Here is a 25,743-nt window from a genome sequence, read left to right as displayed (position 1 = left end):
TTTGAATGTAATGAATACCTAAAATTTCTCACAATTTGTCTTTCTTGTTTTCTGGATGCTTAATAGAGATATATTACATTCAATTCCTACCCAGATTCATTGTTCCATCCGTTTAATTATTCCACATTTCATTAAGTTAATGGATCTGTGGGCAACTTGTCTCTCTGGCAATTGGTGCGTAGAAGAAAACGCAAAACCCTGAAAACTTTATTTATTTTCTTTGGGCTAAAGTCAGCAAATGTATCATATTTACATGAACATCAGATAATTATAAAACGTAAGCAGTCAGCAAGAGACAAATAACCAGATCTTCTCTATTACCCCACAAATCTTACTACTTTTGAAAAGAGAAATTACAATAGAATTCGAGATTGGATAAACTATAACAAGAATCAAGCAAAGCTTGCCTACCTAGCCCAGAACAATTTCCAGACTCAGCCATGGAGATTGCTTTTCTGATACAAGCAGTCACAACTTTTGTTGCCCTATTCTTGATCTACAGCCAATGGAGAGTAAAGGCCAACAGTCACAAAAACAAGTGGAGGTTGCCACCTGAACCATCTGGTGCCTTGCCACTTCTTGGTCACCTGCTTTTTTTTGCCGGACAAAAGTTATCAGTTAGCTCGAATCATTGGTGGCATGGAGATATACGGGCCGGCCTTTATGCTTCCGCTTGGTCTTTCATCGTACCCTAGTGGTGAGTAGTTGGGAGATGATGAAGGACTGCTTCACTATCAATGACAGGGTTTTTGCATTCATGTTAATAATAGTTTTAGGGGATTCACATCCTGTGTAATTCCTTTGTAATTCAGATTAAAAGATAGGGTTTTAAGTGAAATTGACACATCTTATGACCCGTTTTTTTAAAAAAATCCGTTTTGTGACCCGGTTCTAAATATGGCTGCCCAAGATTTGTTTCCATTTTACTCCCATCGTTTTCATGTTCAGTTTCCTCTGTCACTTGCAGGTAGAAGCGGAGGAGGCGTAGTGGAGAAAGCTAGACTACCATGTTCCTGGGTTTGGAGCAATCGATTTGTTTTCCGTTGAGGCTAATTCTGATCCTCCTCTCCGCCATTTGAATGGGTTCTTGAAGTTGCAGCAGGTTAAATGATATAGAGTCACTGAATTCCAAACATAATGCCCAATCAGATTTATACTCTTCAGGTGCCCAGTAAGAGGAAATGCCTTCTTCAAGGACATGGGATGGATCAAACCAAGATTCAGTGATGCCTCCACATCTGCTGCTAGCCTCAAGAGTGGCATTCTTGGCCAAGTTGTGGGAGAATATGGTGCGTCGAATTTCTGAGAATTCCTCAAGCACTTGAATGTCCTCAACTGATATCAAACCGGACGAATTTGGTGGGACATTCAGTAAAAAGAGACAGTTTCTCCCCCCACTGATTTATAATGTATGTCAAGCAAAGCAATTTGGTGAGATATCAAATGTCTCGCTCGAAACCTTAGAAAACAAACCAGCAAGTCTGCAACTGTTCCTGGGGCGAGAGAGACGAAGGAAATGGAACAAGAAAACGATGGGAGTAAAATAGAAAGAAATCTTGGGCATCCATATTTAGAACAGGGTCACAAAACGGGTTTTTTTTTTATGAAAACAGATCATAAGATGGATCAATTTCACTTAAAAACCCTGCCTTCTAATTTGAACTGTTTACTAAGAATAGCCACGTGTCAAATTGTAGTGCCACACTGTTGTGGACAGCAGAGAATTTTTTTATGGTCATTTCAACCCTGTTGCTCTTCCACTGCACTTTTATTTCTGGTCATTTCAACCCATCTCATTAAAAAATAAAAATGCAATAATATCAAAGTGTACTATAAGAAATGAATCAAATTCTTTGAAAGTTGAAGCCATGAGCACGAATCTGGTTCTAGTTTATCAAATTAGCAATTTCTTCTTCAAATCATTGTTAGTGTCTGGAGCACTCAAAATTATCACATGCATTGTATACAGAATTCTTTCAATAAACTCGCACCAAATCTCAAAAGATTGTTGGTATCCGAACTGAAAAACACATTACTCTAATTCCCAAATGTAGACCAAAATCAACTAATAGTCTGCTTTCATTTTCCAATTTAATGGACCAAGAAGACATAAAATCCCATAACAAACTAATAATGAAGTTGTAACAAAGAAAAGGTTCCTTGGACAACTATGATGATCAACCATGTAAACGAATCTTGTACAAAAACCATGTTTATTTATAAATATATAAGATTTACCCATTAAAGTAAACAACTTACTTATCAAAATTATAGTTTTTTTTTTGCATTTTTTCATATTATGTTTTACTCTTATTTTCATGAAAAAATCTCTTTCTTAATTTTGGATAATGTTGGATTTTATCATTTAGAGAGAAAGAAAAAAAAAAGTTTCTAATAATAGATTATAAGGAAAATTGTTTGAGATCGAACAAAAAATACATAATATATATATTTTTTCTCTTTTTTGAAAAAACCTCTTCCCTATTTCATAGAGGGTTTTATTAGTGATTTATAAGGAAAGTTGTTTGAGATTGAAAAAAAATACTCTCTTTTCTAAGAATTTTTTTTCTCGATTTAATTTTACGCATTTAAATAAAAAATTATATAAAAAGGTACCAATAATTTATGAGTAAAAAATAAAATGACAACAAAACTAATACAAAAAAAAAATTTTAATTTAAATAAAGACAAAGGATACAAAGGATATATATAGATATAGTGAATGCCTAGTTGAACATTATATAGAAATTATTGTATTTAGAAAGACCCTTACAAATTCAAATCAAAGAGATTTCTCGTCATACATGTCAACATAGATGCGAGAGGTCAACAATTTGAGTTCATTCCTTTTGAATCTGGAGTGCAACCTTACCCAAGCATCACCTTCACTATACAGGGTTTACACTTGACACGATGACTTATCTGGTTATATGGGTTCAATTTAGATAAACCTTCATATAAACCAATAGACATGAGTGAATGGTATTAGGCCTCAATTTTCTGAGGAAGACTTCTTTGGGTGATTTGTTTTCACTGTACACTTGCATCAAAGCTTTATGAATAGTTTGCTTATGGTTCCTATTACGATTGTGGGTGTAAATGGTTTCAGAGACTCTTATATTTATATATATATGTAAAGTTTAGTTTTCTTATGAGGGCATGTAGCTCTTCCATTCAATGGGGTCTACAAAATCTAAGAATCCATATTATTGAAGATAAATAGTTCATCAAATCATTTCTTCTCTTTTTGGTTCATCAACCAGGGCATCGTCATCTCCCGGCACTGAAGGGGATGTATTCATGTCAGTTAACATGTCATTGGTCAAAATTGCTTTGGTGTTGTGCAATTAAAGCGCAGCACGGTGCAGTCTATAATTCAGATCGAAACTCATAGTTTAGACGAAATCTCAAATACTTTTTACGTCTCATTTCTCATAAGTGATTTTTTTGGATTAAGTTTAACTGCGAAATGAGTGGTGGAAATTTTTTCTCATTACAAATCTACACAGTTATTGCGTAGCATATATCCTAATAGAGCTCGCCATTGATAGGGTATGGTTCGGATTCTTTCTTGCTATTATAATTAAATCTTTTAAATGACCTTGAAGTACTGTTTTAACCAATAGCAACTTGCGTGTCTGTTAACTGGATGTGGGGAAGAAGACACAAAATCCTTGGAATCTCTTTTTGACGAATTAGAGCCCTTTCGTTGTCAATAGACATAAGATATCCACCTTACAAATCTTATCACATTAGCCATAGGATTGAACTAACAAAAAGGCACAAGGAAAGCACTGATCGATCCATAGCGATAACAAATTTCAAGCCTAAACTTGCTTAGCTTCAACAGTCTCCCAGAATCAAACGATGGAGCAGGTTGGTTTTCTAATACAAGCAGTCACAATTATTGTTGCCCTAATCTGGCTCTACAGCCAATGGAGAGTTAAGGCCAACAATCATAAAAGCAACTGGAGGTTGGCACCTGAACCTTCTGGTGCTTTGCCAATTCTTGGTCACCTGCTTTTGCTTGGTAGACAAGAAGAGACGCTTGTTCGAACCCTTGGTGCCATGGCAGACAGATATGGGCCAGCCTTTATGCTTCGGCTTGGTGTACATCGTGCCTTAGTGGTGAATAATTGGGAGATGGTGAAGAACTGTTTCACAATCAATGACAGGATTTTTGCTACACGTTCTCTGCGTGCCGCTGGAAAGCTCCTTGGCTATGATTATGCCAATGTTGTGTCCTCCCCTTATGGACCGTATTGGCGTGAGATCAGAAAGATAGCCACAGTTGAGCTTCTTTCCACAACAAGGCTTGAGATGCTCAAGAATGTGAGGATCGATGAAATAGATTTTAGTATCAAAGAGTTGTACAACCTCTGCAAGATGGAAAACAAAGGTACTCATCTTGTTAAAATTGAGATGAAGCAATGGTTTGAGCATCTAACTTTCAATGTACTCACCAAAGTAATTGCTGGCAAACGATATTTCGGAAACATTGATGCCGGATTTGGAGATGAGGCCCGAAGATTCAGAAAAGCAATTGATGAGATGGCATATTTAGCAGGGATGTTTGTGATTTCGGATTTGCTCCCATTCCCATTTCTCAAATGGTTGGACTTAGGGGGGTATTTGAGATCCATGGAACGAGTTGCTCAGGAAATGGATTCTATAATTGGAAATTGGCTTAATGAACATCGTAGCAAGGCACTATCTTCTGATAAGATGGAAGGTGAACTAGATTTCATTGATGTGATGCTATCAATAGTTCATGTTGATGATTTGAAGTCTAGTTATAATGGAGATACCATCGTCAAGGCAACTACATTGGTATGTTCTTTCTCTCTCTTCAGAACAATATTGGTGTTCTTTAAACTATTATCTATTGTATCCCTCTTGATCTCCTGTGTATCTCACTTATCTTCTCTCTCTTTTTTCTTTTTTCCTTTCATGGGCCTTATGTTCTTTACAACCCACAGGCTCTAATATCAGCTGGTTCAGAAACATCATCAACCACTTTGACATGGACGCTCTCTTTGCTACTAAACAACCGCTATGCACTAAAGAAGGTTCAAGATGAGTTGGATAGCCATGTCGGTAGAGACAGACATGTGGAGGAATCAGACATAAAGAATTTGGTATATTTGCATGCAATTGTCAAGGAATCAATGCGTCTATATCCTGCTGCACCCATAGCAATACCTCATGAAGCCATGGAACACTGCAAAGTGGGTGGATATGATGTTCCAAAAGGCACACAATTACTAGTGAACATATGGAAATTGCACAGAGATCCACGTGTTTGGCTAGATCCTCAAGAATTCAAACCGGAGAGATTTCTCACAACACATGCTCATGTAGATGTGAGGGGTCAGCAATTTGAGTTCATTCCTTTTAGCTCCGGGGTACGATCTTGCCCAGGTATCGCTTTCGCCATGCAATTATTGCATTTAACATTGGCTCGGTTGTTACATGCATTTGATTTGGAGACCCCTTCATGTGAACCCATAGACATGAGTGAAGCCTTAGGCCTCACCCTTCCCAAAAAAACTCCTTTGGAAGTTTTGCTTTCCCCACGCCTTCCATCTAAGCTTTATGATTAATTTTTGGTGGTTCCTATTATGATGACGGAAAGGGTGCAATCCATCCACATATGTGTTGGAGATTTTTAAGTATACAATGAATATAATAGTAAATGTATTAGTCATCTAAATCAGAGAGACTGCATAAATGACACCTTATGGTAGATGTATCTGTTAGTATTTGTCGCATTCTTTGTATTGCTTATTATCCTATTCAAAAATTTTCTTCACCTCGTGGAAAAAGAAATAATTTTAGAACCACTAACATATCATGCAGGTCACCAGCCAAGGTGTATTCGTGAACAACACCCAAAAATAGAAGGAAGGACAAATGGAATCGACCAGTTGCTACTTACAAAAATAATGAGTGTTATGAACCAAGATGAAAAGAAAGCCTTATTTTGATAAACTGCCAAGTATTACACCAACACGAATGCCTTAAAGATCGATTAATTAACCGTTTTTAAGAATCCATCTCAATATTAACTGCTTAAGAACCCACCACATTTGGATATACTGTTAAACATCATGTAGCAACAGGATTAAATTAAGCATGAAGCCCTGAGACTATTTCTGCTATTCATGATGAAACTAATCAATAAAATCAGATGCAAAAAAAAAAGAAAAAAACTCACATGTTTTATGATCTTGTCTTTGAGATCTTCGGTGAGAACGACCAAGTTCTTTGGATGAGGAAGGAGGAGTAGAGACGACATCAAACGGCTACTTAGAGTATTGAATCCCTAAGTCATTAGAAATTTAAAATTACAAGAAGTTGTTCAAAATTTCTTACCCACAATTTGCAAAATAGTTCCTTTGAGTTGTCATGGTAGGGTTTTATTATGAAGGGAATGAGACCTCTCTGGAAGTACCTTTGCGAGTTGCAAATTTTCTTACCAAAAGTTGTTATAGTAAAGTTTGGTGTTCCTTCCTTGCACCACTTCTTGAGTGGGAAGAGACAAAGCTACAGCTTGCTCTTATAAGCAAAAGCGGGAGGTACAAAAGCTTGCACTTATAAACAAAAGCCGGAGATATTTTCTGGGGTGGGGTGGGGTGGGGTGGGGTGGGGTGGGGTGGGGGTGGGGGTGGGGGGTGTAAAACACACCTTCCCCGACAATTCCCAAAAATCGTAGGAAAACTGTATTTTCGTCTACAAAACCAAAAAGCTTTGCGTTAAACATAAATCTTCGCCTAAAACAAAGTTTCCCCGAAGGTGATTTAATTAAAACATCATTGAAATCAATTTCCTGCTGAGGGTACATGCATTCTCTTGCCTCGCCAAACATACGTTTGTCTAAATCGCTGCAAATTAATTTTCTCCGACGTTTTTAAAACATTGTCACCAAATATATACACCTTCTACCTCCCATGCATTTTTCGCATTTTTCGACATATTACAAAAAAGTGTCACTGAAAATACACACTTCCCCTGACACTTCTAAAAAGTTGTAGCCAAATATACATTTTCTTGGACAATCAACTCAAGTTTTAAAAAAAAAAATTCAACAGTATTGCAAAAAGATATCAAGGTAGATAGGTAATAATAATTCAAACACTCTAGCCTGTCATCATTTCATTGGCTTTAATTAATGTTTTTTATAATCTCCTAGATTGATATTTATGGATCAGATCTTACTTGGGAGCAGTGCCAAAGTGACACTACTCAAGAGATTCACATCCTCAAGAATTCCCGCCCCTTGCAATTCCTATGATTCATATATAAGATTGTGACACATGGCAGTTAATTATCCAACGATCACAATTAAAATTCGACTAAGATTTGAATGTAATGAATACTTAAAATTTTTCTCAATTTGTGATGCTTAATTTTATGGATATATTATATTCAATTCCTAATTGGGTTCCTTTTTTTTTTTTTTTGGTTTGCCAATCCCGGTTTTCAAGGCTTTGCCCTGACTAATCCGGTGTTTGACCCGGTCGCACATCTGGCTGTGGTGGGTGAGTCTCCCAGCAGGGATTTTTTGCATCCACAAAGTTTCGATACCGGAACCTTGCTTAAGCGAACCAAGCTGCTTACCACTTGAACCAACCCCCGTTGGTTAATTGAATTCTAATTTTTACTATTGGATAATTAATTGTCATGTGTCCCAATCTTATATATGAATTAAAGGAAATTATTAGGGTGGAAATTGGAGAGTATGAAGATCCCTGTTTAGGCAGCCGACAGCCCAGATTCATTGTTCGATTAATCTTTTAAATGGCCTTGAAGTGTATTAACCAATAGCAACTTGGGTGTCCCTTAATTGAATGTGGGGAAGAAGACACAAAATGTCAAAATCCTAGGATTCTCTTTTTGACGAATTAGAGCCACAAATTAGTTTAAGAGATCCACCTTACAAATCTTATCACATTAACCATAGGATTGGACTAAGAAAAAGGCACAAGGAAAGCACTGATCGATCCATAGCAAAAACAAATTTCAAGCCTAAACTTGCCTAGCTTCAACAGTCTCCCAGAATCAAACGATGGAGCAGGTTGGTTTTCTAATACAAGCAGTCACAATTATTGTTGCCCTAATCTTGCTCTACAACCAATGGAGAGTAAAGGCCAACAATCATAAAAGCAACTGGAGGTTGGCACCTGAACCTTCTGGTGCTTTGCCAATTCTTGGTCACTTGCTTTTGCTTGGTAGACAAGAAGAGACGCTTGTTCGAACCCTTGGTGCCATGGCAGATAGATATGGGCCAGCCTTTATGCTTCGGCTTGGTGTACATCGTACCTTAGTAGTGAGTAATTGGGAGATGGTGAAGAACTGCTTCACTATCAATGACAGGATTTTTGCTACGCGTTCTTTGGGTGCCGCTGGAAAGCTCATTGGCTATGATTATGCCAATGTTGCGTTCTCCCCTTATGGACCATATTGGCGTGAGATCAGAAAGATAACCACAGTTGAGCTTCTCTCCACAAAAAGGCTTGAGATGCTCAAGAATGTGAGGATCGATGAAATAGATCTTAGTATCAAAGAGTTGTACAACCTCTGCAAGATGGAAAACAAAGGTACTCATCTTGTTAAAATTGAGATGAAGCAATGGTTTGAGCATCTAACTTTCAATGTACTCACCAAAGTAATTGCTGGCAAACGATATTTCGGAAACATCGATGCCAGATATGGAGATGAGGCCCGAAGATTCAGAAAAGCAATTGATGAGATGGCATATTTAGCAGGGATGTTTGTGATTTCAGATTTGCTCCCATTCCCATTTCTCAAGTGGTTGGACTTAGGGGGGTATTTGAGATCTATGAAACGAGTTGCTCAAGAAATGGATTCTATAATTGGATATTGGCTTGACGAACATCGTAGCAAGGCACTATCTTCTAATAAGATGGAAGGTGAACTAGATTTCATTGATGTGATGCTATCAATAGTTCATGTTGATGATTTGAAGTCTAGTTATAATGGAGATACCATCGTCAAGGCAACTATATTGGTATGTTCTTTCTCTCTCTTCAAAACAATATTGGTGTTCTTTAAACTATTATCTATTGTATCCCTCTTGATCTCCTGTGTATCTCACTTATCTTCTCTCTCTTTTTTCTTTTTTCCTTTCATGGGCCTTATGTTCTTTACAACCCACAGGCTCTAATATCAGCTGGTTCAGAAACATCATCAACCACTTTGACATGGACGCTCTCTTTGCTACTAAACAACCGCTATGCACTAAAGAAGGTTCAAGATGAGTTGGATAGCCATGTCGGTAGAGACAGACATGTGGAGGAATCAGACATAAAGAATTTGGTATACTTACATGCAATTGTCAAGGAATCAATGCGTCTATATCCTGCTGCACCCATAGCAATACCTCATGAAGCCATGGAACACTGCAAAGTGGGTGGATATGATGTTCCAAAAGGCACACAATTACTAGTAAACATATGGAAATTGCACAGAGATCCACGTGTTTGGCTAGATCCTCACGAATTCAAACCAGAGAGATTTCTCACAACACATGCTCATGTAGATGTGAGGGGTCAGCAATTTGAGTTCATTCCTTTTAGCTCTGGGGTACGATCTTGCCCAGGTATCGCTTTCGCCATGCAGTTATTGCATTTAACATTGGCTCGGTTGTTACATGCATTTGATTTGGAGACCCCTTCATGTGAACCCATAGACATGAGTGAAGCCTTAGGCCTCACCCTTCCCAAAAAAACTCCTTTGGAAGTTTTGCTTTCCCCACGTCTTCCATCTAAGCTTTATGAATAATTTCTGGTGGTTCCTATTATGATGATGGAAGGGGTGCAATCCATCCACATATGTGTTGGAGATTTTTAAGTATACAATGAATGTAATAGTAAATGTATTAGTCATCTAAATTAGAGAGAGTGCATAAATGACACCTTATGGTAGATGTATGTGTTAGTATTTGTCAATTCTTAGTATTGCTGATTATCCTATTCAAAAATTTTCTTCACCTCTTGGAGAAAGAAATAATTTTAGAAGCACTAACATATCATGCAGGTCATCAGCCAGAGTGTATTTACAAACTGATAAGATTTGTTGGTATTCATGCATCATATTGGAGAGGAGCATAGATAGGATTCCAATCGTCTTGGTTCTATTGGTGATTTCACCTAAATATTTATATAGTCACTCTTTCTTTTATGAAGATTTTCATTTTGGTCAACCTTTAATGAAGATTAATCACTCATAAAACTGACTTACCATAGCCCACGTCTGAAGATAAAATAACTTTAAAAAAATTATATAGAACACAAAAGGTAGGGGCAAAATGGTAAGGTCACCTCCCTATAAGAAGGTACCTCTCTAGTGGCATCTCCACATTTTAACCCACCAATGGAATTTTCAAATCAAAGCCCACCACCCGAATTATTTATAGAAATATTAACATTAATTAATATATAAGTTACATATCCATGGCTCAGTCAAACTAGGGTTCAAGGGATCGCGTTGCACATGGGTTCGCACAGTACGGTGTGAGTATAATCCTTAACCCCAGAATTAAAAAACATGGGTCCTATCTATCACTACGAAAAAAATCATTTTTGACAACAGTTTGATATCGTCACAAAAAAATAACATAACCATCACAAAAAATAAAGGTTGATGCTTTCCCTTTGGTCGCACTGTGGTCTATAGTGCTGCAGTGACACTTTGAACTATCATGAAAAAGAATGATATTTGCCAATGGTTTCAGAAAAATGTGGACAACAAATTATATTTAGCGATGAAAATTCTAAAACCGTCGGCAAAAATCATGTTTGGCAATGGTTGCAAACATTATGGAAAACCATATACGGCAAAAAATTTCTCCAACATTTTTTAAACATTATCACCAAATATATACACCTTCTACCTCCCATGCATTTTTCAACATATAACAAAAAAGTGTCACTGAAAATACACACCTTACACTTCTAAAAAGTTGTAGCTAAATATACATTTTCTTGGATTGTCAACTCAAGTTTTTAAACATTTTTTTGTAATAATAATTCAAACACTTTAGCGTGTCATCATTTCATTGGCTTTAATTAATGTTTTTTATAATCTCCTAGGTTGATATTTATGGATCAGATCTTGCTTGGGAGCAGTGCCAAAGTGACACTACTCAAGAAATTCACATCCTCAAGAATTCCCCCCCCTTGTAATTCTTTTTTTTTTTTGTTTGGGGTAAAAGAAAAGAGTGGATGCAGTAGCAGCGACCTAGCGCCCCCCGCTACGCAATGTTCATACTTTTTATTGAGTGCGACCTATGCAAGCATTAGCCGTGTGCACTACCAGCGCAAGCACTGGCCCCGTCAGCGGAGCCCCACCGGAGGTATAATATAGTTCACGAGCCGGTTGACCCAATTTCGGGGGGGGGGGGGGGGGGGGGGGGGGCCGCCCGCCCGCAGCGGGGGGGCCCCCCCCCCCCCCCGCCCCCCCGGGGAAAATAACGGCCGGGCTCATGCCCAGGCCAAAGAACACACAACTGTCCAATGCAAGAAACAGAGGAGCAAAGGGGATTCAAACTGGGACATGAGGTTTACCAAACCACTTGGGAGTGAGCTTGGGACCACTAGACCACCACCCCCAGTGGTACCCCTTTTAATTTATATATATAGGATTGTGACACATGACAGTTAATTATCCGACGATCACAATTAAAATTCGACTAAGATTTGAATGTATGAATACCTAAAATTTCTCTCAATTTGTCTTTCTTCTTATCTTGATGCTTAATTTTAGGGATTTTTTTTTTTTTAAACAAAGCGCTTTTTATATATAGGGAAATTGGGGTTGGGATAATTACATATGCCGCCGGTAATGATTGAACCCACAATCTCTCCACTGAGAGGTGAGTTCTCAACCACTGTACTATCCTTCCATTGGCAATTTTAGGAATATATTACATTCAATTCCTAATTGAGTTCAATTCCGACTATTGGATAATTAATTGTCATGTGTAACAATCTTATATATAAATTAAAGGAAATTGAAGGGGTGGAAATTGGAACGGATGAAGATCCCAGTTTAGGCAGCCGCGCGACAGCCCAGATTCATTGTTCGATCCGTCTAATTATTCCACATTTTATGATTTACTTTAAGTTAATTGTCTCTCTGTCAATTGGATGCGTGGAAGAAAACGCAAAACCCAGACAATTTTATTTATTTTCTTGGGGCTAAAGTCAGCAAATGTATCATATTTACATGAACATAAGATAATTATAAAACGTAAGCAGTCAGCAACAGACAAATAACCAGATCTTCTCTATTACCCCACAAATCTTACTACTTTTGAAAAGAGAAATTACAATAGAATCTGAGATGTATAAACTATAACAAGAATCAAGAGAAGCTTGCCTACCTAGCCCCAACAATTTCCAGACTCAGCCATGGAGATTGCTTTTCTGATACAAGCAGTTGCAATTTTTGTTGCCCTGTTCTTGTTCTACAGCCAATGGAGAGTAAAGGCCAACAGTCACAAAAGCAAGTGGAGGTTGCCCCCTGAACCATCTGGTGCCTTGCCACTTCTTGGTCACCTGCTTTTTTTTGCCGGACAAAAGTTATCGGTTGCTCGAATCCTTGGTGCCATGGCAGATACACATGGGCCGGCCTTTATGCTTCGGCTTGGTCATCATCGTACCCTAGTCGTGAGTAGTTGGGAGATGATGAAGGACTGCTTCAATATCAATGACAGGGTTTTTGCTACACGGCCTCTTTGCGCAGTTGGGAAGCAACTTGGTTATGATTATGCGAATATGGGGTTCGCCCCTTATGGATCATATTGGCGTGAGATTAGAAAGATAGTCACAGTTGAGCTCCTCTCCAAAACAAGGCTTGAGATGCTCAAACATGCAAGAATCGGCGAAGTAGATGTCAGCATTAAACAGTTGTACTCCAGCTGGGAGCTAATGCAAAACAAGGGTACCCATCTTGTTAAAATTGAGATGAAGCAATGGTTTGAGCATCTAACTTTCAATATCATTTCCAAAGTAATTGTTGGCAAACGATATTTTGGAAACCCTGATGCTGGATATGAGGAAGAGGCTCGAAGATTCAGAAAAGCAATTGATGAGTTTTCATATCTAGCTGGGGTGTTTGTGATTTCAGATGTGCTCCCATTCCCTTTTCTCAGATGGTTGGACTTAGGGGGGTATTTGAGATCCATGAGGCGTGTTGCTAAAGAACTAGACTCTATAATTGAAAATTGGCTTAACGAACATCGTAGAAAGGCCCTATCTTCTGAAAAGATGGAAGATGAATTAGACTTCATTGATGTGATGTTGTCGGCCATTCATGTTAACAATAATTTGAGGTCTAGTTACGATGCAGAAACCATCACCAAGGGAACTTTAACGGTATGTTTCTTTTTCTTTTTGATGATTTTCATTTTATCTCTAGCTTTTTGATTGGCATGTGTGTCTACATCCCTCAATCTCCTCCATTAATGGCGTCTAATTTATTCCTTTCACTTGCTTTACATCACACAGGGACTAATATCAGCTGCTTCAGAAACATCATCAGCCACCTTGACATGGACGCTGTCTTTACTACTAAACAACCGCCATGTATTAAAGAAGGCACAAGATGAATTGGACAATAATGTCGGTAGTGACAAACATGTGGAAGAATTAGATACGAAGAATTTGGTGTACTTACATGCAATTGTCAAAGAATCAATGCGTCTATATCCTGCTGCACCCATAGCATTACCTCATGAAGCCATGGAAGACTGCAAGGTGGGTGGAAATGATGTTCCAAAAGGCACACAATTATTGGCAAACATTTGGAAATTGCACAGAGATCCTCGTATTTGGTCTGACCCTCATGAATTCAAACCTGAGAGATTTCTCACTACACATGCTACTGTAGATGTGAGGGGTAAGCAGTTTGAGTTCATTCCTTTTGGCTTTGGGGTGCGATCTTGCCCGGGTATGACCTTCGCCATGCAGATCTTACACTTAACAATGGCTCGTCTACTACATAAATTCAATTTAGATACCCCTTCATGTGAGCCAATAGATCTGAGTGAAGGCTTAAACCTTGCCCTTCACAAAACAACTCCTTTGGAAGTTTTGCTCTCCCCACGCCTTCCATCTAAGCTTTACGAATAATTGCAGCTGGTGGTTCCTATTATGATCATGGATGGCATGCAATCCATTCACATATGATTATGGGGATTTTGAAGTATACAATGAATGCTATAGTAAACATATTAGTCATGTATCATAGATGCATCTAGGAGTATTTGACGCATTATTTATTATCTATTTCAAAAAAAAATTCAACTCTAGAATTAAAATAATAATTAAATATATATAAAAAAAAAAGACAATGATGTTAGGAGTTAGGACCATTTAACATCATGCATGTCATCACCAAGAGTGCATTTATAAAATGTTGTGGACCATTTAACATCATGCATGTCATCACCAGGAGTTATCATAACCCACATATGAAAATAAGATAGCTTAAAAAATTTTAACCTGTCATTGGCTAATTGGTCCTTATTGCTACGTTTCTTGTTCTTAATTTCTTGCTATGATTAATCAATGAACTGTATAACCACATGCAACTTGACTTTCTATTATTAATTGAGCGTGAGGGAAGAAAGACAAAACCCTAATTGCATCTGTGACCTTTTTTTTTTTAGGTGGTAAATAATAAATTTTCCACTGAAAAGACAAGTCACTATTAGCTGTCCGCCTAAGAGAACTCAAAGAAGGCTTTTCAACAACACTAAAAAAAATTTTAAAAATTAAAAAAAGGGCAGATATCGATAACTATTATAAATATCAACTGAAGCTTGCCTAGTTTCAAGAAATAATCACCATAATCAGATCATGGAGATAGGTTTTCTAGTACAAGCAGCGGCAGTTTTTGTTGCCTTAATCTTGATCTACAACCACTGCAGAGGAAAGGTGATCAGTAACAAAAGCAAATGGAGGTTGGCCCCTGAACCTTCTGGTGCGTTGCCAGTTCTTGGTCATCTTCGTTTGCTTGGTGGAGGAGAGATGGCCGCTCGAATCCTTGGTGCCATGGCTGATAAATATGGGCCGGTCTTTATGCTTCGGCTTGGTCTACGTCGTACCTTGGTTGTAAGTAGTTGGGAGTTGATTAAGGAGTGCTTCACTGTCAATGATAGGGTTTTTGCTACACGCCCATCTACTGCTGCAGGGAAGAATATTGGCTATGATAACTCCATAATGGGGTTTGCCCCTTATGGACCGTATTGGCGTGAGATTAGAAAGATAGCCACAGTTGAGCTTCTCTCCAAGACAAGGCTTGAGATGCTCAAGTATGTAAGAATCAATGAAATAGATTTTAGTATTAAAGAGTTGTACTCTCTTTGGACCATGAATAGCAAGGAAACCAAGCTTGTCAAAATAGAGATGAAGCAATGGTTTGAGCATCTAAGCTTTAATGTCATCACCAAGATGATTGCTGGCAAACGATATTTTGGCAACGTTGATGTCCGATATGAAGATGAGGCACGGAGATTCCGAAAAGCATCTGATGAGATTATGAAATTGTTTGCAGTGCCTGTGATCTCGGATGTGCTCCCATTTCCTTTTCTCAAATGGTTGGACTTAGGGGGGTATTTGAGATCTATGAAACGTGTTGCTAAGGATGTAGACTCTATACTTGGAAATTGGCTTGAGGAACATCGTACCAAGGCACTATCTTCTGATAAGACAGAAGGTCAACTAGACTTTATTGATGTGATGCTATCAATGATTCATGTTGACAATGATATAAATACTAGTTATACTGGGGATACCATCATCAAAGCAACTATATTGGTATGTTTCTTCTTGTTTTTGTTGACATCTCGTCATGTGTGTCTATCTCTCTCCTTGTTTTATCTGATTTATGTCTAGCATATCATTTTATTGACTCTATTGACATCTTCCCTCTATAATCACATCGATAGTATTTGTTTGTCTTATCTTCTTCAAAATCCACAGGCTTTAATAGCAGGTGGTTCGGAAACATCATCAGTCACCTTGACATGGACCCTCTCTTTACTGCTAAACAACCGCCATGTATTGAAAAAGGCCCAAGATGAGTTGGACGCACATGTTGGTAGAGATAGACATGTCGAAGAATCAGATATAAAAAACATGGTATTCCTACATGCAATCATCAAGGAATCCATGCGTCTATATCCTGCTACGCCCTTAGGAGTACCTCATGAAGCTATGGAAGACTGTAAAGTGGGAGGATATGATGTTCCAAAAGGCACACAATTACTTGCAAACATTTGGAAATTGCATAGAGATCCTCGTATTTGGGAAAATCCTCACAAATTCCAGCCGGAGAGATTTCTTACGACAAATGTAAATATAGATGTAAGGGGTCAGCAATTTGAGTTCATTCCTTTTGGCTCTGGGGTGCGATCTTGTCCAGGTATCACTTTCGCTATGCAGTTCTTACACTTTACATTGGCTCGTTTGCTACATGGATTCGATATGGAGACCCCTTCATCTGAACCCATCGACATGAGTGAAGCTTTAGGCCTCACCCTTCCCAAGAAAACTCCTTTGGAAGTTCTGCTCTCCCCACGCCTTCACTCTAAGCTTTATGAATAGTTCCTTGTGGTTCTTATCATGTGGTGGGAGGGATGCTATCAATCAATGTCATAGTGTTAGTAATAGTTGCTGGGGTTCTATTTGACGATGTTTGTTTTACTTTTAACTTTCGATTAGTATCATATGTCGTCTTTACCTCTCCTTTTCTTTTTGGTAAGTGTTCCTTGGTAAGCTTTCTACATGTCTATCATCTTGTAAGGAAACATCATTAGTCACGTCCTGAAAAAGGTTCAGTATAGCTGCAAGACAACTTGGATTATCTCATTGAGTTGATTCTCTTGTTTGAGAAATCTTTGAATAGCCAATGAAATCTCAATCATCTTTATCACTAGGATTGCTAGAATTAGAAGTCTCTTAAAGCAAAAATACCTGATTAACAAGCACAACACGCTAACTCCATGCTAACAAGCGTCGGTACATAACAATCAACATATATAAAGGTCGAGAAGACCTTGGTTATCTCTTGGTTGATTCTCGTTGGAAATCTGTACCTCTCAATCATCTTACACAGGATTGCTAGAATTAGAGCCTCCCCGGTGCCCTAATCATAAGACGATAGTCTTCCCAGATGATCCGCCTCCCGCAACTTCTATAACAATTACAAGTATCAAGTTCTACATAAGAATGGTTCGATGTCTTACAACACTGAAGTGTTTCAATTAGGCAGCAAATTAAGTCCAAATCATATCAACATTCTTTCATTAATTCAAACAGCAAGAAGAAAACAAGTGATGAAGAAACTTTCAACATGGACTAGGTATATACCATCATTTTGATAGAGGCCAAGAAACATTCACAAACAAAAGATATAGAGGACTCAAAGGAGAAAACAAAATCCATAAAAATGGCATATAGCCCAATAAAAGGTGAGGAGAGTGAGAATGCCATAAATAAGACACAACTGCATAAATAACCACACAATGGTATGTGTGTCATCCACTACAACAAAAAGTGCATATAATCGCGGAATTTTCCACAATAAAATGTAAAGAAATCTGTAGTAATAGCCTATAGCTAAGGATTACATCCTTACATTCTATTCCTTGCCTAAACAATTTCATTGGTCCCTACAATAAGACTACAATATATATTGTCCAAAAAATACTCTTCTGGTCTCTTAGGGGATCATACAATGAAAAGGTCCATCGTCCACAGTTGTTCAAAACTACCTTGAGGGACTTAGAAAGGGATCTTACTAAGCACCAAAGTTTGTGTGAAAGATTATCACAACAAAATAGAGCTTTTGAGTGCAAGGCTTGATTGTATGCAATCAAACAATATATAGTAAAAGTTACATGTGTACATTTTGATCAAGGGTATGGTTTTGCTATGGATTATGAGAGTTAAGGTAATGATTAAGTTCTCATTAATCCAAGCTTGCCCTTCCCTCAAACAAAACAATAGCATGAACAACAACATAAGTTGAAAATGTAAGACAACAATAACTTACAACTAATACTCCCTCCAAAAGAGTTGAATTAGTCTAGTGTGCTCCATCATAGCCAGTAAATACTAGCTGAACTATTCTCAATGATATTTTCAGAGAGAAACCTTCCTAATGCCCCCATAAGAAAAATCGGGAATTGATAAAAAGAATTTGTTCTCAAATTACATGGACAAAGTTCAGATCAACAAGATTCATAAAATCTTTACTGTAAAGTGAAAATCTCTCCAAGAAACTAAAATCATCGCCTCCTAGTTGATGTCCACAAGCTTCTGTGAACCATGACATTAGAAAACTCTACATCGTCTCCTCTTTGGATGCTGCAACATATGGCAATTAGTGAAAATTTGGACATCATGAACAAGACCTGTTTGAAACAAAGAGTAATGGAGTACCTAAGGTCTTAGAACCTTGATTAATTTGCTTGCTTGTTTCTAGACATATTTGAAGATTGCACTAAAATGAAGAGAGAACCAACATTTTTTGCTGACCTGAATGTTTGGAATGCAGCTCAGAGTAAGCTTCCTCTGCTCTTCGATAACTAAAATCATAGATAAAGGAATCTTGGGAAAAGAAATCAAAACAGAGAGAAATGCAGCAGAAAATAAAAGCAAGCGAAGTGACACCTCTTACAATGAGAGAATGCGGGGAAAAAAAAACAAAAAAAAAGAAGCACCATCTGCATCCACAGTATATCACATTTGTTTTTAACATAAACAAGATCAACGTAATCAGGACCTGAAAGTAGACACCCAATATTGGGTTCTTAAAGAGATTCAACATAGGAATTACCCGACTGCTTCATGCCCAAAAATTGTTGGAAAAGTATCTATTGGTCTCTGCAAATAAAAATGAAATTAAGTTGCCGCAAAGTATTAGACCAGCACAAATGCCTTAAAGATTAGCCGTTTAAGAATCCATCTCAGTATTAACCACTTAAGTACCCATCACATTTTGAGATACTATTAAACATCATGTAGCAACATGATTAAAGCGTAAAGCCCTGAGACTATTTTTGTGATTCATGACGAAACTAATCAATAAAATCAGATGCAAAAGAAAAGAAAAACTTGTATGTTTTATGATCTTGTCTTGAATGAAGAAGGAGGAGCAGAGATGATATTAAACGGCAACTCAGATTCTTGAAACCCTAAATCGTCGGAAACTTAAAATACAAGAAGTCGCTCGAAATTTCTCACCCACAATTTGCAAAATAGTTCCTTTGAGTTGTCACTTGTCAGAGTAGGGTTTTTCTATGAAGGGAATGAGATCTTTTTGGAAGTTCCTTTGCGAGTTGCAGAATTTCTCACCAAAAGTTGTTACGGTAAAGTTGGCTATTCGTTCCTTGCACTTCTTGAGTGGGAAGAGACAAAGAGTTGTGAAGAACGGCGGGACAAACAAAATAGAAAATTGTGGGGAATGCTGGAATCTAATCTAAAAGCTTCTCTCAACACGGGCTGCCTTTATCATTTGATTTTAAGAGACATATCGTCCTGTATCACTCCAGCTAATGTATTTTAGTGTAATTCAAAGGAGAGACGTATCGAGATGTATCTTATCAGTTGGGTCAAATATGGATACGTATCAACTAGTATACTATGGTATCGTAAAATACTTTAAACCTTGGTATCTATATTAATTACGATAAACATATATTAATTAGTAATCTAATCGTTTCTCTGCTTTAACTGACTGGTCTACACCAAGTCAAACTGACCCTATTTCCCAAAACTTCAGTCAAGCTTGGCGTTCTACCTTGTGATTGGTCAGTTAGATCATATTGCATTTAATTGGGTCTACAAGAGCAGGGTATTTATGTTCCGTCTTGAGTCAAATATGAATAGTTTATGATAAACGGTCTAAATTTTAATTTTACCAAATTTAATGGTAAGATTTTTAGGACCGTTCAGCCAAGCAATTTACACACGGCTCAGCTACAGCCTTCCTAAAAAAAATAATAATACAAAATATTTGACACAATAATAGGTATCGATATAAAAAATTCAAGTAAATTCAATTTCTTTCACTTTTGGACCAGTGATGTGTATTGAGAATTTGATACGGTAGAACCTAAAAAAACTACAAGAAATTTTCAGAGTCTGAGGCAGCCATATGAATTAATCTATTCTTGATACAACTTCGAATGAAGACGTGGGGTCAGAACAACTTGAAGAGGCGTGGCTTTGGGTAATGTGATGCTTGCACCTTCACTCATGTCCACTGATGCATGAAAAGGGTTCATCAAATCAAACCCATGAAGAACACGAGCAAGAGCCAAGTGGAAGACCTGGGTGGCCAAGGCAATCCCAGGGCATGGCCGTCTGCCAGCACTGAAAGGGATGTAATCGTGTTGTTGAGCCTTAAAATCTAAGTTAGCATGAGCTGTGAGAAATCTCTCTGGTCGAAACTCATCAGGATCTGACCACACATTAGGGTCTCTGTGTAGTTTCCATATGTTCACAAGTAAACGAGTGCCTTTTGGAACATGATAACCACCCAATTGACAATCTTCCATGGCTTGACGAGGCAATACTGGTCCAGGTGGGTATAGACGTAATGTTTCTTTGACGATGGCTTGGAGATACACAAGGTTCTTTATATCTGACTCATCTACATGTCTTTCTCTGCCAACATGGAAATCCAACTCATCTTGAGCCTTTTTTAACTCATGTGGATGGTTCAACAGTAAAGAAAGCGCCCAGGTTAAGGAGAGGAATGTGGTTTCAGAGCCACCTACAATTAGTGTCTGCAAATAGAAAACCCAATCAAACAACAGAAGGTAGTAAGAATAAGGAGAAAACTAATTGCAGAACATGTTAATTCATGGAAAAACTCAGTTTTTCAAACTAAATAACAGGTCTAATGAGGGCTGCAAATTTTGTAAGGAGCTAATAGACTCAATAATCTCATATTGATCTATCAAATTCAATTCAGTCGCTGTCTTCAATTGGCAAAATAATTGGACATAATGAAAAGTATGAGGGTTTGCCCAAGCTGGGGTTTGATAGAAAAGAGAAAAATCAACCACCCATGAGATTGAGTAGTGTGGATCATCTCTCCTGACGGGTGTGCTCTCCTTATGGCGTTACAACCACAAATTATGTAGGGCTAATAAGTAAAAAATAATAGAACATTGAAAAAAATTTCATCACCCAAACCCTGTGGACCCCTTGTAATATGTGGTCAACAATCTTCAGGTGCACAGAGAGCTCGTCGTCGGGGGAGATGATCCAAACTCGAGATTGATACCCTCAGGTGTTAGCGTAAATATTAGAAATATCAAAAGGGTTATCTTGTCAAGGGTGGTTTTTGCATAATGATCGCTAATTTGTGGTTGTACTCTAAGGTCGAGGCATCAAAATAGTCTCTGAATAAAAATTTCTAGGATAAAACTGCACACAGACCTTATCTTGGTGGGAATTTAATTGGAAAAGACAAAGAGGAATAAAGGACCTAAATGATAAGTCAAAACCATGATGTGAAGCAGAAACTAAATGATAAGAGACATAACCAGTACTGTAGCCTTGATGACAGTATCACGATCATAGCTATATATTAACTTATCTTGATCTGGAAATGTCGACAGCATCACATCAATGAAATCCTGTTCATCACCTGGGGCTTGAAGTTTCTGCTTGTGATCTTCTAACCAACTCCCAATTAAACAATCCATTTCCTTAGCAACACATTTCATGGCTTTCAAATGTCCTTGCAAATCCATCCATTCAAGACAAGGTAGTGCATCAGATACTACAAAGATCACAGTTAAACGTGCAAGTTCTTCTAAACCTTTCTCAAATCTCTTAGCTTCATCATCATCTCCATCAGCGTCTACGGTACCAAAATATCGTTTCCCAGCAACAAGCTTCGTAATGGTATTGAAGGTTAAGCGACGAAACCATTTATTCATTTCCACAATTACTGGACCTGCACTTTTGTTCTTGACCCAGTTTGAATACAACTCTTTGATGCATGTGTTTACTTCATTGGTTCTTACATGCTTGAGCATGTCAAGACGGGTTTTGGAGAGGAGCTCAAGAGAGCTTATCTTCTTAATCTCACGCCAGTAAGGCCCTTGAGGTGCAAACCCAAAGACAGCATAGTTGTAGCCCAAGTATTTGCCTGCAGCCACAGCTGGTCTTGTAGCCAAGATCTTATCTTGGGTAGTGAAACACTCTTTGATCACCTCACGCCCGCTGATAAGGAGGGCGTTATGAGCGCCGAGACGAAGCGTCACCGCTGGACCATACTTGTCGGCAATGGCAGCGAGTGTTCGAGCTAGGGGAACTTGACCCATTAGTAAGTGAAGGTGACCTATAATGGGTAAGGCACCAGATGGTTCTGGGGCTTGTTTGGTGTTTTGGGAAGTAACAGACCTTGTTCCTCTCCATAGATGGTGGAGGAATATTAGGGCAACAATGGCTAGAAGTGGTTGGTATTGGAGAAGAAGATCTTCCATTTGTGAATGGTGGAATATAGAAGTAAAGAGCTGTGTTTGGTATTTATATGTATATGTCTAAAAGATTTTCTTCCACACTGCTTCAGGATTCTCGTTCATTGAGAGTTTGACTCTGCAGCTTAAGACTATTTCTTCTGTGGCGGCTGACCAACTTCCTTGTTTTCAATGTTGAAATTAGTGAATGGAGTTTCCTGGTAAGTCAGTTAACAACTGGTAATCACCTATAATTCTTATGGCGGACTTGAATGTTGCGCACTAAATACGCAATACCTTCTGAAAATTGAAAATTCAGCCTTGCACAGTATGGTGCTGTCCATTAAATACACGGTAGTGAAGTTGAACATATGAAATCAATTTGTTTATCTCCATGGAAAAAGTGCCTTAGCCTCTCCCAGGTTCCAAACTCGGACGACCACATTTTCTAAGTCTAGGCCTATGACTGAAATTCCATGCAATATTATATTCAACTATTGTTTTTCCAAATGGAAGTCAATTGCCGTTGTATACACTCCATATTCTTTTTCCTTTTCTTATTGCTCCACTTCATTTCTGCTTTCTAGACTTTGACCCATAGCCGTCACCCCCACGACCGGTGACCCTGGTGACTTTGATTTTTGGATTTTGCTTCTATTAATGGAAGAAAACCTGTTGATCTTGGTTGGTAGTTTTAGGTCTTCAATAAAGCCCTTAGGGCCTGATTTATGATTTTTAGTACAAGATGTAGGTCCAAAGCTTTTCGGGTTGTACTTAGTGTTGTGCAATTAATATAGAGTACTGAATTCCCTGTGATCCAAATCAATTCTGGACAATCTAGACCAAATTATTATTTTTGGAACTACACCACTAAAATAAAATTTAAAAAAAAAAAAACAAAACGAGAGATTCGAGAATTGATTTGGAACTACTTTAGATCTAGACCGTAGGCAACTCGGTATTGCGCAATTACTGAAGCCAAACGCAAGCTCTTCATGTGGTTCAAGGAATTTGAATTGATTTTCAAATTTAAACTATGTTTTTGTACTTGATAAAATCGATCATGTTAGACCCATCCAAAGTGCGAAATCTCTTTGATTTCACAATCGATTCAATGCACAACAGCGACATCTCGGCGAGATTCGCCGAATCGCCTATAATACAAAATGTCATTTGAATTTTAAAATGTTATATATATATATATATATATATATATATATATATATATATATATATATATAACAATGGTCTAAAACCAGTTAGCTACATTTTTAAAATCAAATCAAATTAAGAACCAGACCTAACTTAAGATGGAAGATTTGATTAATTATGTCCAAATCTGGATATTTGATTTTGTCCACATTTATAAGATTTTCATAAAATATTTTAACTCAACAAACAAATATTTTTTTCCCTCTTGTGATTAGACATTTAAGAAATAAGTTGAATTGGAAAATGACTAAATTAAAAACCATTGTATTGACAATAAGGAGAATGGAAATAATCAATATGCAAGGAGGAATAATGGAAACCATTGAATTGGCAATGAAGAATAAATAAAACAACTGAATTGGAAAGAATTGCATTGTTAAAGAGAACAATGGAAATGACAAAATTGAAAAGGATGTAGAATTGACAAGAAACCTCTATAAGAAGAAAGATAATTTTTGAGATTAGACATCACACACAATAACAAGAGGAGACCATAGTTCTAAAGAAGAGGGCATGATGTTTTCTTTAATTTCTTTGTTCTTCTTTTCCATTAACAACTAATTCTATCTTTTGATCAAGATTAATAGAAGTTTGATCTTCGACTATTGTGGTTCTCTCAAATACTTCTCTACATACTTAATTTCAAGATTTTAGATTTCCTGTAGTAACATTTTCTGAAACTTTATTAACGATTTTATTTGTGTAACTTATTTTGTTTTGAGTAATTTCTGGTCATGAATAGAGGGAGATGTTAAGACAAATCTAGCCATCAAATCTCCTTTTACAGTTTGATGATGAGTGCTCTATTGTTCTACAGTTTGCAATTGAACAAAATTTGGCCCACAAGTGTCCAGCATTTTGTTAGTTACTTGGTATGCGTTTGGTAACGTTTCCGTTCTGAGAAACCAGTTCTTATGCAAAATCGTTTTTTAATGTTTTTGTGCTAAAAGATCGTTCTTTGCTTGAAAATGGGCATTTGATAAATCCGTTCTGAAAATATTTTTAGAACACTAATAGAATAAGTTGGTGTTTGATAAACTCATTATAAGGTTTCAATTTGAGCAAATTTTATCACTTCTGTTTATGTTCTTTGGTAAAAACATCTTTTTGATGTTCTGCAAAAAACGTTCTTTATAACACTTTTCTGACCGGTCTGTTCTTCAAGAACAGAAGAATGAACCGTTTTATCAAACGCCTCTAACCCGTTCTTCCGTTCCCAAAGAACAAAAGAACGCCAAAAACGTTTTTTAAGAACGTTATCAAACGCGCCCTTGAGTTCCTAGATTTTAGGATCATAAATTTTAATTTTGAAGCAAGACTGGTTCAAGTTGTCACCGTTGGATCAGGTTTTTTGCTGGGCTTATTCTTTATCACTAGTCAAACATTCAACCAGAGTTCTTTTTCAATCTTAATTGTTGATTTTTTTGTATTATGGTTTTCTTGAGCTTTATTATTTGCTTCTTCCACACCGACTCCATTGATTCTTAAAGAAAGTGAGCTTTTAAGGTCTAACCTCCTACTAGAGTGTGAAAGAATTGTTGATTTTTTAAGAATCGAACTCAATGCAAATCACCAACTTGGCAAAATAGGGATTAGAGTTGGGGTTTCGTTTTGTAAATTTGTGAAATATTGAACTCTTGAATGTAAAATGAGAAAATTAAAATTACAAGCAAGCCCCTGCCATTTTAATTGACACCATTCGATTATCTTTTGTAGACATGTGAGGAAAATCTAAGCCGTTGTGACTGCAGCAAGTACAGAAAAAACCAAGAACACATGCCACATACACCATAATTGTAGCATGAGGTTAAGAAAACAAAACAACTTTTCTACCAAAAAAAAAAAAAAAGTACCACCACAATTGCAAACTATCACGCCAATTGCTCCTTAATTTTTTTTTATTACTAATATCTCCCGGTTTTTCAAAATGTATACCATTTATATGTTTACATGTTTGGATTTACAATTTTCTATGTAGATTTACCTTGCTAATTAAGTTGGATAATAGAGATTAACCCCTT

At 37.4% G+C, this 25,743-nt stretch overlaps 5 protein-coding genes and 1 long non-coding RNA gene across 6 annotated transcripts; 4 read left to right on the top strand and 2 right to left on the bottom strand.

Annotated features, from left to right (window-relative positions):
- Positions 1-3,789: 3,789 nt before the first annotated feature.
- On the top strand, positions 3,790-6,361 carry LOC149010339 (cytochrome P450 CYP82D47-like). The gene is made up of 2 exons (XM_089164066.1): positions 3,790-4,830; positions 4,980-6,361. Exons 1-2 carry the CDS (start codon positions 3,868-3,870, stop codon positions 5,601-5,603), a joined length of 1,587 nt encoding a protein of 528 aa, XP_089020192.1. The 5' UTR covers positions 3,790-3,867; the 3' UTR covers positions 5,604-6,361.
- A 1,601-nt stretch (positions 6,362-7,962) lies between these two features.
- On the top strand, positions 7,963-10,348 carry LOC149010338 (cytochrome P450 CYP82D47-like). Its single transcript, XM_089164049.1, has 2 exons — positions 7,963-9,031; positions 9,181-10,348. Exons 1-2 carry the CDS (start codon positions 8,069-8,071, stop codon positions 9,802-9,804), a joined length of 1,587 nt encoding a protein of 528 aa, XP_089020175.1. The 5' UTR covers positions 7,963-8,068; the 3' UTR covers positions 9,805-10,348.
- A 1,979-nt stretch (positions 10,349-12,327) lies between these two features.
- On the top strand, positions 12,328-14,156 carry LOC149010337 (cytochrome P450 CYP82D47-like). The gene is made up of 2 exons (XM_089163185.1): positions 12,328-13,400; positions 13,533-14,156. Exons 1-2 carry the CDS (start codon positions 12,435-12,437, stop codon positions 14,154-14,156), a joined length of 1,590 nt encoding a protein of 529 aa, XP_089019311.1. The 5' UTR covers positions 12,328-12,434.
- A 722-nt stretch (positions 14,157-14,878) lies between these two features.
- On the top strand, positions 14,879-16,956 carry LOC149010336 (cytochrome P450 CYP82D47-like). The gene is made up of 2 exons (XM_089162928.1): positions 14,879-15,845; positions 16,011-16,956. The coding sequence occupies exons 1-2, from the start codon at positions 14,886-14,888 to the stop codon at positions 16,632-16,634; spliced, it is 1,584 nt and encodes a 527-aa protein (XP_089019054.1). The 5' UTR covers positions 14,879-14,885; the 3' UTR covers positions 16,635-16,956.
- Positions 16,957-17,182: 226 nt separating this feature from the next.
- On the bottom strand, positions 17,183-19,493 carry LOC149010335 (uncharacterized). Its single transcript, XR_016174574.1, has 3 exons — positions 19,278-19,493; positions 18,871-18,917; positions 17,183-18,619 (listed from the first exon to the last, which is right to left on the bottom strand). It is a non-coding gene; the product is annotated as an uncharacterized LOC149010335 (long non-coding RNA).
- Positions 19,494-19,996: 503 nt separating this feature from the next.
- LOC149010334 (cytochrome P450 CYP82D47-like) lies at positions 19,997-22,537 on the bottom strand. Its single transcript, XM_089162930.1, has 2 exons — positions 21,590-22,537; positions 19,997-20,824 (listed from the first exon to the last, which is right to left on the bottom strand). Exons 1-2 carry the CDS (start codon positions 22,535-22,537, stop codon positions 20,201-20,203), a joined length of 1,572 nt encoding a protein of 523 aa, XP_089019056.1. The 3' UTR covers positions 19,997-20,200.
- Positions 22,538-25,743: the final 3,206 nt, after the last annotated feature.

The sequence above is a fragment of the Hakea prostrata genome, chromosome 7 (assembly GCF_041222555.1).
Source record: "Hakea prostrata isolate BN-2017 chromosome 7, UWA_Hpros_2, whole genome shotgun sequence".
Lineage (NCBI taxonomy): Eukaryota > Viridiplantae > Streptophyta > Magnoliopsida > Proteales > Proteaceae > Hakea > Hakea prostrata.
The sequence above is the reverse complement of the archived record's forward strand: the minus strand, read 5'-3'. Positions and strand labels throughout refer to the sequence as shown.